Source organism: Macaca nemestrina, chromosome 14 (assembly GCF_043159975.1).
Source record: "Macaca nemestrina isolate mMacNem1 chromosome 14, mMacNem.hap1, whole genome shotgun sequence".
Classification (NCBI taxonomy): Eukaryota; Metazoa; Chordata; class Mammalia; order Primates; family Cercopithecidae; genus Macaca; species Macaca nemestrina.
Window position 1 is genome coordinate 105,762,985 of NC_092138.1, and position 18,620 is coordinate 105,781,604.

The 18,620-nt window shown below is 39.9% G+C and overlaps 1 protein-coding gene across 14 annotated transcripts in view; it reads right to left on the reverse strand.

Moving 5' to 3' along the window:
- LOC105463895 (DENN domain containing 1A) overlaps positions 1 to 18,620 on the reverse strand; it is a 547,224-nt gene that overhangs the window by 368,759 nt on the left and 159,845 nt on the right. For all 14 annotated transcript variants that reach the window (XR_011612854.1, XM_071078302.1, XM_071078304.1 and 11 more), the window contains one exon: positions 7,223 to 7,342. Coding sequence is in view for 13 of the 14 variants with exons in the window: in XM_071078302.1 (XP_070934403.1) it covers positions 7,223 to 7,342 (120 nt within the window). In the remaining variant the exon portion in view is untranslated. The remainder of the gene's footprint in view (positions 1 to 7,222; positions 7,343 to 18,620) is intronic.

Consider the following 18,620-nt stretch of genomic DNA (forward strand, 5'->3'; position numbering starts at 1 on the left):
GAAGAGCACCTTGTGCCCTGCACCCACACAAGCCTTTCAGAATACTGAGGAACTCAGAAGGGCTCTGGGCCTGGGAAAGAGCAGCCTCCCTGGCCCATCCTCTATGTTCAGCTTCTGACAGAAGCCATGTTCTGAGACCCACAATCGGTGAAATTATCAATCTGCCTTAGCAGTGGGGCCTTCTGCCAACTGACCATCCAGAGAATAACAAGAACAACACAGTACCCAGCTTACTTTTAAGGAGAAGAATTAAAAAGAAATCAAACCGTTCCAGAGAGACAGAAACACTCAAAAGGCAAAGGAAAGTCCTCTGTTAAACGGTATGAAAGACCCAGGTTTCCAGAATGGCATTTAAGGCACTGGGAAGAAAGGCTGATTTCTCCCAGAGGGGCCCCAGCTTTGATGCCCAACTGCCCTCAAACATCAGGCTGTGCATTTTTGTATAGCAGGGTACCCTCGGGCGAGACAACCATAAATAGCTTAAAACAAGAAAAGGAGATTCCATCTGTTTCTGGAATATTTCAGCAGCACCTGCTTTCAAGGTAAAAATCTGGGAGCTGTCCCCACAGCCTTCCTCCTGACTCCCTCCCCCACCTCTCAAACACTTATTTCAAACTAAAGCAGCTAACACACAATTCAAAAGGGCTTCTGCCACCGCACCTGCCTGAGGAAACAGAGTCCTTTGATTTTATTCCTGAACTGTCTGTGTTGCTTAAAAACACTGGAACAGTCAGCAAGGGAAGCCAAAGTTCTTAAAACCAGACTCCTTTATTACTTCTAGCTTCTTTTTTGTTCCGTGGAAACGGAGCTTTTCTGTGTTTCAAGTGAAAATGAATGTAACACAGCTAAGAATGGATGCAATGGTCATTCCAGTCATGAGATCAGAAAGTGCCCCAGAAGGAAGAAGGTTCTCACTGAACAACACTCAGGTTTAGACTCAAGTCTATAGGCCAAGTAGCATGGAAGGAAGGACGATCACTATCCTTGTTTTTAAAAGAAAACAAAACAAAACGCCTGCAGTTGAGGTTTGAAAAATCCAGTCTAAATCTGGGTGCTACCTCCAAAGTGACATGCAACATCCCCTCAAACAATAACCAGAAAAACCCAAGCACATTTCACATTCCAAAAAATTACTTTCGCATTGGTCTACAAACATCAGCATCCCTAATGTCTACTCGAAACCAGCTGACAGCATTCCATTTGCTACCAGATAAATCTAAAATCTTGAGCACACCCCTCACAATTGGGCCCCAGACTTCCATGGCATCATCTCTTGCTATTGCTCTCTCTCATTGCATTCTCAGCATCCTTTCATCTTCCTATACCTTTCATTTCTTGGGGCCTTTGCGTATCAGCTCTCACTGCCTAGAGAGCTGTTCTCCCATCTTCCTCCAGGCAAGCCCCCACTCATTCTGCAAGACTCAGTTTAACTGGAACCCATCAGTAACACTTTCTCTTATTCTCAAGTTAGAGATGGGCACTGTCTAATCTGTGACTCTGAAGAACCTTACACATAAATATATTTTCTTAAAACAACACTGATCACATTATATTTTAATTACTTGTTTACATTTTCCCATCCCAAAGATTGAGCAGTTCCTAAAAGAGTGAGGGTAGCAGAAGTGCAGTGGGAGGTGGATATCAAAATCAGAGGTGGTCCGTGAATAGTGTACCTAGAAACATATTAGATTTTATATTTGGTAAATGACAAGAAGTACTTAGTTTTTGTTTTTGTTTTTGTTTTAATTTTGTACTGCCAAGTTCAGAAAGTTCAGCTCATCAAAATCTTGGATGAGTGTGATATCTGAAGAGTTTGCAAATGGAGACCTGGGGCTAGATCTCTGTGTTTATGTTAAGGGGCCTTGAGATAAGTGAAGGCCAGAGACCAAGTGTTATGTATTGCCCATTCCGGGTATATACTAGGTACTCAGATACTTTTTAATTGAATAAAAATTTATAAAGTTAAACTAAAAAAATTTAGACAGCATCTTGAGGAAAAAAGTTTTTTCTTCCCAAAATGTATAATAAAAATAGAGTTTTATTTGGGTGTAAGGACAGTTACAGCTTTCTTAAGAGCTTCAATAAGATCCCAATGGAAGGAGGAGAAAACTATAGGGCAAATATTTGTGCAGTTCCTTTATAAAAGACAAAAGGTATTTAATTATTGTATGACATATCTCCCCATAACCCTCAAACACAAATTTAAAGCTTTGAACTCTTGTGTTCCTTCTGTTGATCCAGAATCAGAAGTTGGCTAGAAATAGCATCTTTCATTACAGTTTTGGCCTTGATGGAGTATGTGCCATTGGGGCAAATCAAATATCAAATGTCAAAACAAAATTTCAATTCTAGGTCACTTTGTTTTATAATATTGAAAGATTTCAGAGATAAATGCATATATTGCATCAGACTTAGATGGTGCAATCTGAAAATGCTAAAATGCTCTCACATCCCTGTGTTTATGGAGAGTAACTAATCCATAATAACTGTTCTCCTAGCTGGTGTTTTTAATTTAGTATCAACTCCCATCCAGGAACTCATTAAATAATGTGGCAAATCTCAAGGAGGAGTAAAATTCTTCAGTGACAGGAACTAGTCAACTATGGGAGGAAATAATGCATTTGATTTATAGTGGCATTTGTGTTAACGGGACTTGTTTGGTACAACTAGGTTTCTGCCAAGGTTAGCTGGTATAAAGAGTTCAAACCAATGTTTTTAATGTTTTTTAATAAACATGGGCTTATTTCCCCATTCATTCCTTCATAAAACAAGTACTAGCTAAGTCCTTGTCCTTGAGGAGTTCCCAGACTAGCTGAGAGTGTCAGCTATGAGCCAGAATATTCTTCAATAAACTTTGGATGTATTTATGGGGGAGAAAAAAACATAAAAATTCCCAGCCTTCATGGAGCTCATGCCCTAGTGGGGAGGTACAGAAAATAAAAAGGAACTTAATAAGTAGGTTATGTTGCATAAAGGGTGTCTAAAAATCTTTCATTGTGAAATTAAGTTTAAATTTTAAAATACAGATGGCTTAACCTTTCATGGACAAAATGCCTATCACTCAATATTGAACCTCCACTGTGAGATTAAAAGGTGCATCTCTTATAACTAGCATGAAATGAGTTTGGTAATGTGAACCACACTTCTTCCAACAACTATTTCATATTTCCTCTCTGAATTTATGTCCCATGACACTTGTCCTCTCATTCAAAGTCTTTGGTGCCCTGCCCTCCCATTCTTGATGCATTTCCCCTTCTCTGATCACAATGCACACAATATCTTGGTTAAGCATTACACTAAGTGCTGGAGATACATAGTTAATTAAGATCCAGCCTTTACCCCTAAAGAGTTGACCTTCCAATAGGAGGAAAACAAAGGAGGACCAAGGTTATAAGTGTGTAACTGAAGAATGCAAAGCACACTGGGTGTGCCAGAGAGGAAATGATTACCTCTACATGGGGAAGGCTACTCTGTTGAAGTGCCTAGGCTGAGTCTGGGAGGATGGGTAAACATGTGAAAGTAGAGACTGAGTAGTTCATATGGGCCAGGAAGCATAGTAGTTTGGGAGATCAGGCAGGGAGGAAGTGAAGCTAAATCCTGGAACCACAGGGGCTATGTGTGCACAGATGCCATAACAGAGAGTTACATTCCTTAAGACAAGAAATAGAAAGCAAAAGTAGAGGTGGTTTATGAGCACACTTGAGCCATAGCCCTGGGCACACTGTGAAGGGTGATTGGACCTCAAGGCACAGGTTAACTAAAGAGAAAGTATCTGAAGAAAGCAAGGAGACTGAGCAGCAGAAGAGGACAATGCAACAATGTAACCTAGACCCAAACTGAGCCCTCATTCTCTTGGCAGACTTCTCCACTCCCCAATGGATATACTGCCAACCAGTCATCCAGTTTTAACAGTAAACCCTTCCATTTACATGCTAGATTCCGCTTAGCAATGTTCCCAAACCCAATACAGGGAAAGTGTCAGTGGGTGTGCTCTTTATTTCCACACAAGCTGGAAAAGATAGCTTCTCTGCCCTCATATTAGATACTCATAAAGTTCATGTTCCAGAATTCATCTAGGACTCTTGTATTTTTAGCCACAGTCACTATCCTCTGGCACTAGAAAAGCAACAGTAAGAAGACACTATGCCTTGGGATCATTCTGTGTATTAGATACAGCACGCTGTATTGTGATCATCCATCTCCCCAGCTAGTCTGGGAACTCCTCAAGGACAGGGACTAGCTAATAGTAGGCATTCAATTAAGAACTGACACACAAATGAATGAATTAACCCACCGAATTTTTCTCCATAGTTCTAACCTATTATAACAGACTTTAAAAACACACCAATTGCTGCTGTTTTTCATTCTAAAGGATGACAGCACAAAGACTATTCAACTGGCTTCTCACAAATATGAAATCCGTGATCCTACCTGTATAGGCACACAAAGTCACACATCAGAATCAGAGACAAGCAAATTTAAGCATAAATTTTTAAATAAATACTTTTCTATTATCAAGATTTGCTGAGTGATAGTGCCAGTTTAGAGTATACATACACATACACACACATAGCTTGGAAAGAAACATTGTAACCCAAACATATTATGGGGAAAAACCTTTTTGCAAAACTCTAAGAACTCAGTTTAAGCCTCACCACCTCCAAACAAATACATAGTTGACCTTGGACAAGGCAGGCTTGAGCTGCTCAGGTCCAGTTATACATAGATTTTTTTTTTTTTTTTTTTTTTGAGACAGGGTCTCGCTCTGTCGGCCAGGGTAGAATGAAGTGGCATGATCTCAGCTTGCTGCAACCTCCACCTCCTGGGTTCAAGCGATTCTCGCGCTTCAGCCTCCCAAGTAGTTGGGATTACAGGCACCCCCGACACCACTCCAGCTAATTTTTGTATTTTTTTTTTTTTTAGAGACGGGGTTTCACCATGTTGGCCAGGCTGGTCTTGAACTCCTGACCTCAGGTGATCTGCCTGCCTCAGCCTCCCAAACTGCTAGGATTACAGGAGTGAACCCACGTGTCTGGCCAATATGTGGATTTTTTAAAAGTAAAAGTCACACCTTCCTCTCCTGCCTCCCTTCCACCTCTTCCACCTCTGCTACATCTGAGACAGCAAGACCATCTCCTCCTCTTCTTCCTCAGCGTGAAGATGATGAGGATGAAGGCCTTTAGGATGATCCACTTCCACTTAATGAACAGCACATATATTTTCTCTTCCTTGTGATTTTCTTAATAACTTTTCCCTTCCTTAATTATTGTAAGAATACAGTAATTTATATAAAATATAATATATGCAACATACAAATATGTGTTAGTCAACTGTTTATGTTACAGGTAAGGCTTCCAGCAAACAGTAGGCTATGGATTAGTAAAGTTTTTGTGGGGTTTTCTTTTTGTTTTGCTTTGTTTTGTTTTTGAGATGGGATTTCGCTCTTGTCGCCCAGGCTGGAGTGCAGTGGCACAATCTTGGCTCACTGCAACCTCCACCTCCTGGGTTCAAGCAATTCTCCTGCCTCAGCCTCCCAAGTAGCTGGGATTACAGGCATGCCACGCCACCACGCCCGGCTAATTTTTGTATTTTTAGTTAGAGACGGGTGTCTCCATGTTGCTCAGGCTGGTCTCAAACCCCTGACAACCAGACTCAAACTCCTGACCCACCTTGGCCTCCCAAAGTGCTGGGATTACAGGCGTGAGCCACCGCACCTGGCCATAGTTGAGTTTTTGAGGAGTCAAAGTTATATGCGGATTTTCAACTGTGTGGGGGTACCAGTACCCTTAAACCCACATTGTTCAAGGGCCAATTGTATAAATATGCAGTGGCCTGGCCAGGGCTGAAATATAACAGAGAAAACAGACAAAACTGAAAGAGAAATTTTTCTTTAAAAAGAAAAAGATCACACTGTTAAATCCAAATGTAAATAATCATTTACATCAAAGTCTAATACTCCGGGCAGGTAATTCTTGGGCCTGGGCTACTGAGGCGTGCTTGAGAACAACAGAACACACAGAATCTCCCAAAGCAGCCTGCTTGCTAAAGCCTCTCTGGCAGTCATCCTCTCGTGCCCAGGTTACAAATGCTATCCTTGGTGCAGAAGAGAGTCGACTTCACTGATTAAAAGTACTAATGATACTAAGATTTGTATAGAGAAATGCAAATGTATAGCAGTCCAGATTGACAGTTAGTGAGCATGGGAACTTCCAAAGTCAGTCCCTCCTCCCCTATGGTGTGAGAGTATGTGGGTTTGGGGGACAGGAGTCGGTGGGGGAGTCTTTTCTTGATGAGAAGAAGAAAGTGCAGAGGACTAGTGCTGCAGAGAGCTACCCTTTCTGGAATCCATAGAGGGTCTGGCCTTTTATCCCCAGGCCCAGGCCCAACTCAAGCCTGGGGGCCCGGGTTTTGTCATGGGCACCTCCAGCTGCCGTGCCCTGACTGCTCCACACGAGCAGAGAGAGACAGGAGGCAGGCCCCTCTGACACCTACTTAACTGAGGCAGATGGAGAGGGGAGCATGGGGGATGCCTTTACTTCCCCCTCAGGAGGCGCCCAGCAGGAGTCCACAGAGCCAGCAGCTCCAAAATCGGATTTCCACACATCCTCCCACCCCAGAGCATGGCTTACCCCTCTGGCAGAAGGAAACAGAGCCTTAAGCAAGTGTGGCTCTGGTGTATGAGGGGCTTTTAGAAGACCTGAAGAAGCCTTCTTACACGATTCTGCACTTTTTTCAAATCTCTGGAGAAGTAGCCAAAATGGGACACAGTTCTTCATTCACTGACCCAAAGGGGGCAAGGGTGTTACTTTAAGGCGGACACAGTCTGTGTCTGCAAGATGTCCTGAGCCACAGACACATACTTTATTAATAATCTTACATACACAAAATGTCCAAGAGAAAGTCTAACAGGCTAATTTCTGACAGTTCCAGATAACAGCAGAAGGCACTGAAGCCACACTGACTTTCTGGCTTCCACAAACTACTCAGAAGAGATGGTCCCCTTTCCCACCCAAGGGATGTGATACAAATAAATAAATACAATTATCTGCAGAACTTACAGTGCAAGAACAACACTGTGAAGTCCTTCTCCCCAAATGCAGTGACTTGTGGGAAACAGATAGGAAAATGAAATGAACAGCTGGAAGATTTAATTACGGAAGAGTAACGCAGAAGCTGACATTGCTTCAGAGAATGAGCCAACAGCCCAAGCCTTCTCCCTTACCTTAAGATACAGAAGCAGCTCTTCGCTCCTGAAGATAAGCGGCAGAACCCGAATCTCTGTTTGCTGTCAATGTCAGTGAGCACGAACGTGAAGTTCTGGCCAACTTGACTAACTGTGAGGCTGCAGCAAAGGCAGAACAAAGGGGAAAATGAATGTGCAGTAAGTTTCTTGATAAAGTATCTAATCACAATGAGTCGTTGAACTTATAACATTTCCTCTCTCAGTGGAACTCTTAAAATTTACACACTTCAAGGGAACAGACTGTAAGCTAGTTTAAAAAAAAAAAAAAAAAAAAAAAAAGACAGCTGGCAGCCCATTCTAGTGACCACCTCAGAAATCAAATAATCAGAGCTATCATACCTTCTCCTTATTGAGTTCAGTCTCTGAGGCAGCTCTGTTAGTCAGTGCATCAATCCCGAAAGGTGCCCTCTATTAACCTCATTTTGCTGATGAAGAAATAGTCTAGAGAGGCATTGCCTAAGGTCAGCTGATCAGTGGCAAAAAGCTGGATTTTAACCCTCGCTCTGATTCCACAGGCCACTCTACCAGCTTGCTGCTAACAATCCTCACCTGAGAACTTCCCTAGTTCAGATAATAAGAGTGCTTGCCAGAGCAGAAGGTAAATGTTACTATGTGCCAGCCACAAAGTTAGACATCATATATGCGTAGACCATCTCCCTGACTCTCATGACAACCACAAAATTTAGAGGATGTTCCCATTTTACAGAAAAGGAAACTAAGGACCAGAATAGGTGGTAACTGAATCACATTCACACAGCTACAAAGGGTAGGAGCTGAAATTCAAACTGTTAAGAGGACATGCTTAGGTGTTACTTTCCTAAATTCCTATATCTTTCATAATTTCTGAATTTATGAGAAACATATTTCCTATTTTAGAGGACAGAAATAACCAAAATGTCTAGCATTGCATGGTGCTTTCTAAGAAATGGAAACAACATTTTAAAGAAACACATTTAAAGAAAAAAGCTAAAAATGTATCAATACAAAAATTTTAAAACCACACATAAGCGCAACATTCAAACATCTATTTTTAAAAAGTTTAAAAACATAATACTAATCAGATTACAGAAACTCTGTTTTGTTTTGAGATGGAGTCTCGCTCCGTTGCCAGGCTGGAGTGCAGTGGTGTGATCTCGGCTCACTGCAACCTCTGCCTCCCGGGTTCACACAATTCTCCTGCCTCAGCCTGCTGAGTAGCTGGGACTACAGGCGCCCGCCTCCATGCCCGGCTAATTTTTAGTATTTTTAGTAGAGACGGGGTTTCACCATGTTAGCCAGGCTGGTCTCGATCTCCTGACCTCATGATCCACCTGCCTCAGCCTCCCAAAGTGCTGGGATTACAGGCATGAGCCACCGCGCCCAGCCACACTTTTTTTTAAAAATTGTAAAATGTCTAAAAATCCAGTTTTTAAAATCAGTTTACCAGTTAGCTTGGATTTCATTCCATTTTAAAAATCTAAACATCCCACTTCCGTCATAGTTATGGCGGCTAACTACATAGTTATGGCACCTCCCTGCCCAGCTGTTGCTGCTAGAGCTTGTAGACAAAAGAATTCACATTGTGGTGAAGAGCAATAAAGAAATTGTGGATACTCTTCTAGGACTTGATGACTTTGTCAGTACGGACTGGAAGAGGTCACTGAGTTTGAAATCACACCAGAGGGAAGAAGTATTATTGTTGTTATTATTATTATTATTACTTTGAGACACAGTCTTGTTCTGTCACCCAGGCTGGGGTACAGTGGCACAATATTGGCTCACTGCAACCTCTGCCTCCCAGGTTCAAGTGATTGTCATGTCTCAGCCTCCTGAGTATCTGGGATTTCAAGTGTGCACCAACACACCCAACTAATTTGTATTTTTAGTAGAGAAAAGGTTTTGCTGTCTTGGCCAGGCTGGTCTCATACTCCTGGCCTCAAGTGATCGCTCGCCTCAGCCTCTCAAAGTGCTGGGATTACAGGCATGAGCCACCACACCTGGCCAGGAAGAAGTATAATTAAATCAGAGCAGATTTTGCTAAGTGGAAATAATATAATAATGCTGGTTCCTGTCAGAGAAGAACCTGAAGAGTGAATGGGTTACCCTACCTTATGCTAGATTCAGTTTTGTCTTATAACGGCAACATAATAGAATGTGCTTTTTACCTTTAAATGTTTAGATCCCATAAAGCTAAATTTCGCATTAAAGGGAAATGCTTTGAAGATGTATATCCATTTTTGTAAGTAATGGTAATTACCTCAGAAAAAGAAGAGTTTTTTCTCTGAAGATTAAAATAAAGGTATTTTTGGTTAAAAAATCCAAATTTTAATACCTGAATTTATATTAACATAATATGCTAGAATTCAACACTGAGTTATTCAAAGGAACTCATCAACTCATATTGTATTTTACAAAGCATATTCAAATTGGTAAAATAGTCAAATCTATGCTATAAGCTATTAATTACTTTATAAATTATCAGAAGAAATTTAAAAATAATGGTTTACCACCAAGCTTTTTCCAAAGGCAGAATTCTTATTGAGTCTTTGGGTATGATATGAATTAAGTTTTCAAAGATAGGGTAGACTTTCTAAAACTCCCTTATACAGTCACATAAATAATTAAAATTAAAGAATTTTCAAGGTATTCCAATACAAAGGCCAATGGACTCTGCCTGATCATATTTAAGGAGACAACTCCATCCCTTAGAGAGTGGTTAGAGAGTACAAGAAAATAATTCAGAAAGAAAAAGTGTTCCACTCTCCTTATTTAACTAGGAAGGTGAACAAAAACAAGGTGGCAATTTAAAAGCAACGTGGTCATAAAGCAGGTGTAAGTAATGCTATCCCTCCACCTTCCACAGCCAGGAGAAGAAACACATTTCTATAAAAGTTATAGGGCCGTCAAGGGGACACCAAACGCTACCTTCTTATGGCTGTTATGTTTTATCTATAAAGCTTGGATACTGTGTTACTATGGTGATTTAATACTATGTTTTAAAGGGGGATTATATGATTAATTTTAACAAGGTTGAGAACTGAAGATGTGTGAGAAACAGCATTCTAGCTCACATAATTAAAGTGATTGGGGAGAAAAGTGGGCCTCAATGGGGGAGGGGAAATCCTGTTTTATTAAAATATTTAAAGCAACAGGTCTGGACGATTCTAAGTTACAAATAAGGTTTGCTTTCAAGAAACACTACTACGTGATCATACAAAACCTGAGTGTTCAGTGTTTTAACTCAGGTTTTGATTTCACTTCTAGAATGTTTAAAATGAATACTCTCTAAGTATCATCCTAGAAAGGAAGGGTATTGATAGGACTGGATGAAAAGAAAACACCCAGGATTCTCCAGGAAAAAGACAGAGACTGAGCACACCTGACTTGTGAATTGTGTGTCATTAATTTCCTACTCTCTTTCTGCTCCTATTAAAAATGCTGGAAATGTGTTTAGTTACCCCACAGGCTCAGAGAAAGAATCATTACTCATTTACCTGGTGCAAATCCCAACCTAATCACTGACTAAAGTTAGCAAGTTACTTAAAACCTTTAAGCACCTGAGTTTCTTCACCTGGAAGAACAATGCGACACTACCATCCAACCCAAAGGATGTTTTGAGAATAAATGGAAATGAATTTAGTATAAAGGCCAGTCCAGAGTAGGAACAATTAAAAAGAGGGATGCAAGCTGTTGCCAACTGTGAAAACTAAAACTCACATTAAAAACTAGGGTTAGAATCTTCCTGATTCAGCTTTATAATACCTGTGAATAGAGGAAGAAGTCTGCTTTCTCTCTCTCTCGTCTGTTGCATATTTTTCAGGAAAGAGTAGTCCTCTGGGTGACCAAGTGACTGATGCTTGCATTACAGTGAAAAAGATTCTTTTGGGGTGCCACAAGCTTACTTATTCCCAATTGATTCACTTTTTCAATTCGTGGTGCAGTGAAGTAGAAGTCAACAAAAGCCTAAAACCAGTAGGCTCTAAAAGATTGTTTCCTTGGACAATTTCCAATAAACTAAAGGTCTGGCAAGGGAAGTCAAACAGGGTAACTTAAAGGGTTCTGAATCTCCAAGGAATTTATCATTCTCTCTCTCCTACTTGCTGGGGTAGTCTATGGGAGTGTTCACTATTTCTCCATACAAATGACCTTGGGGAAAGGGTCTGCTTCCTTAAAGTCTGCAGTTTTGTGTTTACCTCAGCATCCACAATTTCCACAGGAATCAGAGATTTCAGGATGATAAAAGCTAGGAGAAACCGTCTCACCCAATTGTCATGTTGCACAGATAGGAAAACTGTTATTTAGGGTTTACTTTCATTTTGTTTTCCAAGGTAATCAGGACTAAGACAAAAATCCAAGCCAACTTCTGGTTCAAAGTCCTTTCCATTCTGCCACGCTGCACTAAACACAATGAAAATCCTCCCTGGGAAGCTTTCAACTTGGTTTAAGGAACTAAGGTATGCGAGGAATTCAGATAGTTGTCTTAACAAAAAACCATATTTTTCACTAAGCCAGGGAGACCACATTTGAAAATCTCCAGAAATGAACCCAGGAGACCAGGGCCAAGACCAGCCTTAGCTATGCTTCTTGTAGCTTCCCGTGCCTAGGTGAATATGGAAAAACAAGTGAGGAAAGCAATGACTATTCAAGCCACAGACCTAAATCTTCATGCTGCCTTTTAAATGCCTATCCGCCATTCAGAGCTTCTCCAGTAGCATTTTCCTTAATCTTGAAGTTGTTTACAGGGCCAGTGCATGAATGTTATGAAGCATGGGGATGGACAGTTTGATTCTAGTCTCCCAGTGAGAAACAAACTTTTACATGTGAGCTTCACTTTAAGTTTCATTATCCATTTTGCAAATTGAGCTACAACTACACTGGGCACTGTAACGAGTGCTGGATATACAACACTGAACAATATAGACAGGACCCCTTGCCTATGTAGGCTTTCTGTCTAGTTAGAGAGAAATAATAAACAAGTATACCACAAAACATACAGCTTGTAATAGCAATATTACAAAATCAAAGAAGGAACAAAGATAGAAGAAAATGGAAGGGAAGGAAAGGCCCTACTGAGATAATGTGGTCAGAGGTAGCTTCTCAGGGATGGCAACAATATTGACCAAAGGATGAAATGGAGCAGCCACTCAAGAAACAGGGCACTGGGTTGTTTCAGGCAGAGAAAAGAGCTAGGCAGAGATTCTGGGGTCTGGAAAGAGCTAGTTATGATCAAGGAACCAAAAGGACAGGAGTCCTGCTAAAGCACAGGAGATAAACGGGGAAGTGGCATCACACAAAGTTGCTAGATAAAGCAAGCTCCAGATCACGCAGAGAGTCCCACAGGTCATGGTAAAGAATTCGGATTTTTTTTTTTTTTTTTTTTTTTTTGGCAGTCGGGGGAGGTAATAGAATGCCATTGAATGATTTTGATCAAGAGAAAAAACTCTGGTTTATAGCTTCAAATATTTGATCGGACATACACAGAGAGCAGTTTGGAAGAAGGTCTAAGTAGGAGTGGAGAAAATAATCTGGAAGCGACTGCAGTAGTCCAGGTGAGACTGGATGGTGGCTTAACTCATGTAGGGAGAGTAGAGATGGAGAGGGATGGATAGTTTAAGCTATAGTTAGCAGATATGAATGACAGGCTTGCAGATGGACTGGGAATTGGGGAGCAAAAAGGCAGAATATTACCATTTGAAGATAGGAAAGACTAACAAGTTTGGGGGAAGATCCAAGAGTTCCATTTGGGATATGTTAAGTCTGAGAAGCCTGTAAAACATCTAAATAGAAATGTCAAGTACAGAGTTGAACACACTAGTTAGGAAATCAGAGGAAACGTTTGGATTGAAGCTATAAATTTGGAAGTCATCTACACACAGATGGTATTTAACACCATGGTAAAGACTGGGATCACTTAGGGAGGGAGTTCAGAGAAACAAAAGAGGATCCAGGACTAATTTATAGGAACACCAATTTAGAAGATGGGTGGAGAAGAGACCAAAGAAAGGAGAATAGCCAGGCAGAACAAACGAGGGAGTGGTCAACTGTATCAAAGATGAAAAGAGGAAAAAACAATGTCTACTGAATTAAGCAATATGGAGATTTTAGATGACCTTGATAAAAACAGCTCTAGTTGAATGACAGAAGCAGAAGACAAGCTGAAGAAGGCTGAGGGATAAGTTGAAGTGTGTAGATAACTCGTTCAAAAAACAGAGAATCAGAAAGCTACTGAGTGGTGGTTATTATTTTTAGGATGAATACCAGAACTTGTTTTTAAGCTGTTGGAAATGATTCAGCAGAGATTTATGATGCAGGACAGAAGAGAAAACATTAAGGCCTGGACCTTACATCAGAATCCCAGACATGTTACTCAGCAGTTACGTGGGCACAGACAAGTTACTGTATTTCTCTGATCTCATTTGTAAATCATCAGAATAATCACCATCACTTTGCAGAGTGGTTTTAGATTAGAGATAATGTATATAAGATAACTAGCATATAGTAGGTACATGACAAAAATGATCATTACTACTGTCATGCAATTATAAAATTCAAGAGATGGAACTGAAGCATTTTGTCCCCCTCTAGTTATTATAGCTTACTGACAATTATCTGTTGCCCATGGAGGGGCACCTAACAGTCACTTCTCCTTTCCTTCAGTGCTTATGAGGCATGGGGCAGGAAAGAAGCTTCATCAAACTACCGCATCTCCCAGCCTTTAGTTCCATGAGCCTCAAAGCTTCCTTCTACAAACATACCTTATATCTGCCTAGGCCTCAAGTTTCTCACCTTCTCTGCTGAAAGATCCAAGTGGTGAGAATGATGACATGGGCCCAAAATATGAGGGGACCAACAGTAAGTGACACACCTTGAGACAGCAGGCAATGCCTACATGCTGGAGAAGCTCACCAGACGATCCTAAGAACAGAGCTCTGTCCATTCCCTCTATATGAGCCCGACAAAGTCAACATGAAGCATAACTGTAGAATTAAAAAGTATCAAAAGCAGAAGGAACAGCAGAGATCGATGGAATCTAATTCCCTCATTTTATCCATGAAGAAATGAAGAACCTCAGGGGAGAAGTCACTTGCCTCACAGCACAGAGCAGGGCAGTGGTAAAACCAAAACTAAAACACGGATCTCCTGGTTGCTGCCCACAACACTCTGTCCACTAAGGCCCAGCTGCTTCGTTGTCATCAACTCTGTAGAAAATATTCATGGGGCACAGCTGAACTTACAGTGTAGGCTAAACAAAGGGTCTTCATGGCCCAGTGGGTTCAGGTTTGGAAAGGAGAGCAGGGTGAATCTGCAGAGGAGAGGTCTGGGAAGATAAGATACTAATGCACTGGTCCTATGTCTGTGTGGGTTTCATTTTCTTCTTTCTCTCAATTTCCTACTTCTCTACAATAAATATATATTGCTTTATTGCTTTTGAAATGAAATCATTTGTTAGGTTACTTATGGATCTTATGGAGGCAGTATGGTAAAACAGGGAAAGTATGGTGGAGTTGGAGGTCAGACAAATGAGGGTTCTGCAAGCAGCTATACCACTAACTGGTAGTGGGACCTTGGGTAGTTATCAAGCCTATCTGAGCCTCTGTTTCCTCCTGTGTGGCATGAGGATAATGGTAACCTTGCAAATTTGTAACCTTTTATTACAGGAACATAGGGCACAAAACAGATACCCAATAAAATGGTAAGTAGCATTTGAGCCACATTTGCATCTGGGGTTACATACTGACCATTAAGTGATGCCTCTGGCCCTGAAAAGATTATTTCATTGCATTTCACTATCGTCATTTGTGTGTGCCAGTATAATTTACAGGAAAACGGAATGGTAGCTGACTCTCCGGGTTTGGAAAGAGAATAAACACAAAAATGGAAGAGAATAGCTTTTCCATCATCCAATGCATCTCTCAAGTGCTTTGACTAACTGAAGCTGGTTGTCAGCTATCAAGGGCAAGCAAGTAGCAAACACGATATGGAATGGTACAAGTATTTTTTTTAAGAGATTACTTTTATTAGTAATAATGAGTTTTTGAGATTGATAGAGGAATCTCAACACTGACACACTTCACTACTCCCTCTCACCAACAGCTTCATATACACTCTAGGGTAGAAATAATTCTGGATTAGGAATAAGAGTACCGGCGCCTTTCCCAGCCCTGTAAATTACATAGTTGTGACCATAAGCAAGCCATTTCACCTCTGTGGATCATGGTTTTCCTTCTATAAAATGAGGAGTTTGAACCAGATGAATTTCAGTTTTAAAATCCTGTGGTCTTGTTCCCACACATTTTCAAGGCCTCCTGTGGCCAGAGCCCAGGTTCTCACAGTCACCCTCTCCCCAGAAGGCTTCATCTGCTCTGGCTGAACAAGCTCTAGGCTCACACGGGGCTTCTCCTCTACTTTGCTCTTCAGTGTTGATGGGGTGTTAGGCTCTCCCTCCCACTTGCCCACTTCTTGCTGTCCTGGCAGACTCAACACAAGTCTCCCCCACCATAAGAAGTTTTCTCTGACCATTTTGGTCTTCTCTAACCTCACTATCCTTTGGGTGGATACTGTTTAAAATGTCTTTATAATAATTCCTGGACTAGACTGGGAGGGCAGGGCTCCAAGTCTGAGACCATTTCCATTATCCCCCATATTATCCAACACAATGGTCTACATTCTGAACCTTCTTTTGCCCTTTTGTAAAAAAGATACCACCATCTAGCTCTAGAGCTTCTAGGAAGAATAAATGAGACAGTGATGTCGCAGCACCCAGCACTTTGACTAGAATCAATAAGGAAATCAAATCCTTGTTTCCTTCCTTTCCTCCCTCTCTATATATTTGGTGACTGGTCTTCCCCACAAGGTGGTCTACTGGGAGATGGAAATCTCTTCCCCACAAGGTATTTGTCTGGGAGATGGAAATCTAGGTTGTGCTAAGAGAACCTTGGCCTAGTCCTGATTTCTCCGCAGCTTAGGATTTTGTTCAAATGAAGATAATGGCACCTGCTCTCATCTCTTATGATAGGAGGATAAAATGAGATAATATATGAGGAAGCACATTCTTTTGAAAAGCTACTGGCTTTATTATTTTTCCTAAGTCCTAGTTTCAAAAAGAAAAATCTTAAAAACAACACACGAGACAGCAAGATGTCAATGTTAACGGGTGATTTGATGATGACTGTGAAAATCCCACTCTTGATATAGACTAGAAATGTCAGCAAGTTTTATGACTGTTCCTTGGGGTAGAAAAGCACAGATACTGAAAAGATCAGGAAGCTTTCTTTTTTGAACGCAATCACCTGGAGCATTACTTGTTTCCCAGGCTGGCATATTTTCTAAGTCAAACAATATCATAAACACATCTAGGGGGCTTTGTGGGCCTCAGAATCTGGGGATATCCATTTGACAGTGCTAATTGCAAACTAATAAAAAAAATTAAGACATTGAAACCTTTATATTTCTTATATATGAACTTTATTCGTTATTATTTTCTCTTCTGTATTAAAGTATACCAAGGTTAGAGGTAAGGGAACAGAAAGAAAATATATAGTCCCAAAATAAAATGATTTTTTGGTATCAATAAAAGTTATCAACACCCATAGGGTATATAATATAATACAATGTAAGAAAGAACTATTGTACAGGGTAATGAATGAAATATCCAAAAAGAAACATTTCTGTCCTCAAATCCTTTTGTAAAAAAGAAAAGAAAAAGGAACATGATTAGGGGAACATAATCTGGAGAGAAGGATTCTGGAAGAAAAATATATTTCTAACAACAACAAAAAGGCATCAGATATTTTTGGTAACAAAAAAGATTTTAGAATTATCACTTAAGAACTCTGCTTGTCTTCCACTTCAGAATGTAATCACCCAGACAGGTAGGTAAGAAGAAGTGTGTGTGTGGTATAAGTCTGAGAAAAAGAAATTTGAGTGTGTGTGTGTGTGTGTGTATGCACACACACACCTGCACATGTGCGTTGGTGGGGAAGACAGAGGTTTAATCTCTATGCATTTCTTCTAATATTAGTTGACAAAGTCAATTAAGAAACTCCTATCCAAAACAAATCACCACTCTAACAACAAGCCATGTAAAAATGTATTCTCTTATTTTTCTTTGTTAAATACCTAACTACATTTATAAAACATTTCAGCTTTATTACTTTTTATAAATATGTCTTTGTCATAATTTGTCATACATTTTATAAGTAGCTGGAGGAGATTTCAAGCATTGCTAATTCATACATATAAATGTGAAGTTTGCATTAAATATCTCTAAACAAAACCTACTTCCTTGCTATTTTTAGGAGGAATAGGCTAAAGAAGAGACAAGAGGACCCTCATTACAAAGACTGACCCTCTTAGAATTAAGGCTATTCTTTTTTGAGCATCAACCTGCTACCAAAACATTCCTGGTACCAGGATTTACAAGGTCTGAGTCTGGAAATACTACAATGGTTGATTGGCTTAAGAAAAAATAAAATGTTAGAACCAGGGAGAGCAGTGATTAAAAGTGGCTGGCAACATTCCAGAGTTGCTTTTTAGTACCTTTTAAACTCCTTTGGCTACCAATTCTCATCTCATACCATTTTTAGGTTTATGCCAAATAAACCAGGACAGTGGTATTACAACGTATAGAAAAGATGCAAACATCATACTACCCACATATACTCTAAATCACTGAAATCTTAAAGGCTTTGCCTTGTTTGGGTACACTAAAATACATGATAGAATCTTCCTGAAGATAAGCACAAATTTTACAGCTTTCTTGGACCATATTACGGCATTTCTTACTTACAATGTTATTTTCTATAACCTTTCTGTCAATAAAAGTGGATTTTTTAAGATGTAATGTATGTACAGTTTCACAGTTCAAATTTCCATTGAGAGAAAACTGAAGAGACAACAATTAAGTGGGCAAATAAATGAATGTAAAAAAATAATGCTTCAACTGTAATGAAAAAGAGTAGATTTTTTTGAAAATAAAATAATTGTCATTTTATTAATATAGTTAATACATTAGTTTTATAAAGTAAAAAAAAACAAAGCTCTTCTAAAATTCTTATCATTAACCAGTGGCTCGTTAAAAAGAAAAAAAAAAAAAACCCTTAGACTATTTTAATTGTCTTAGAGTTATTATATTTGTACCTACCTAAGAAACAGTTTATCACAATGTAAATACCAAGGAAATGTTTAGGTGGTTTTGTACTTTCTAATCTCAAAATCTATAGAAAATTCTGCTTTCCCCAGAGATACCATTCTTAGCCACCTAAACAAAATATAAAACACTATTTAGCAATATTTCCTGCTGAATACCTTTAAACAAGATAGGGCTAGGCTGATTTAAATTATAAGTTGAAGTCTAGGAAAAACAAAGTCTATATAATACAAAACTTTGGAATCAAAT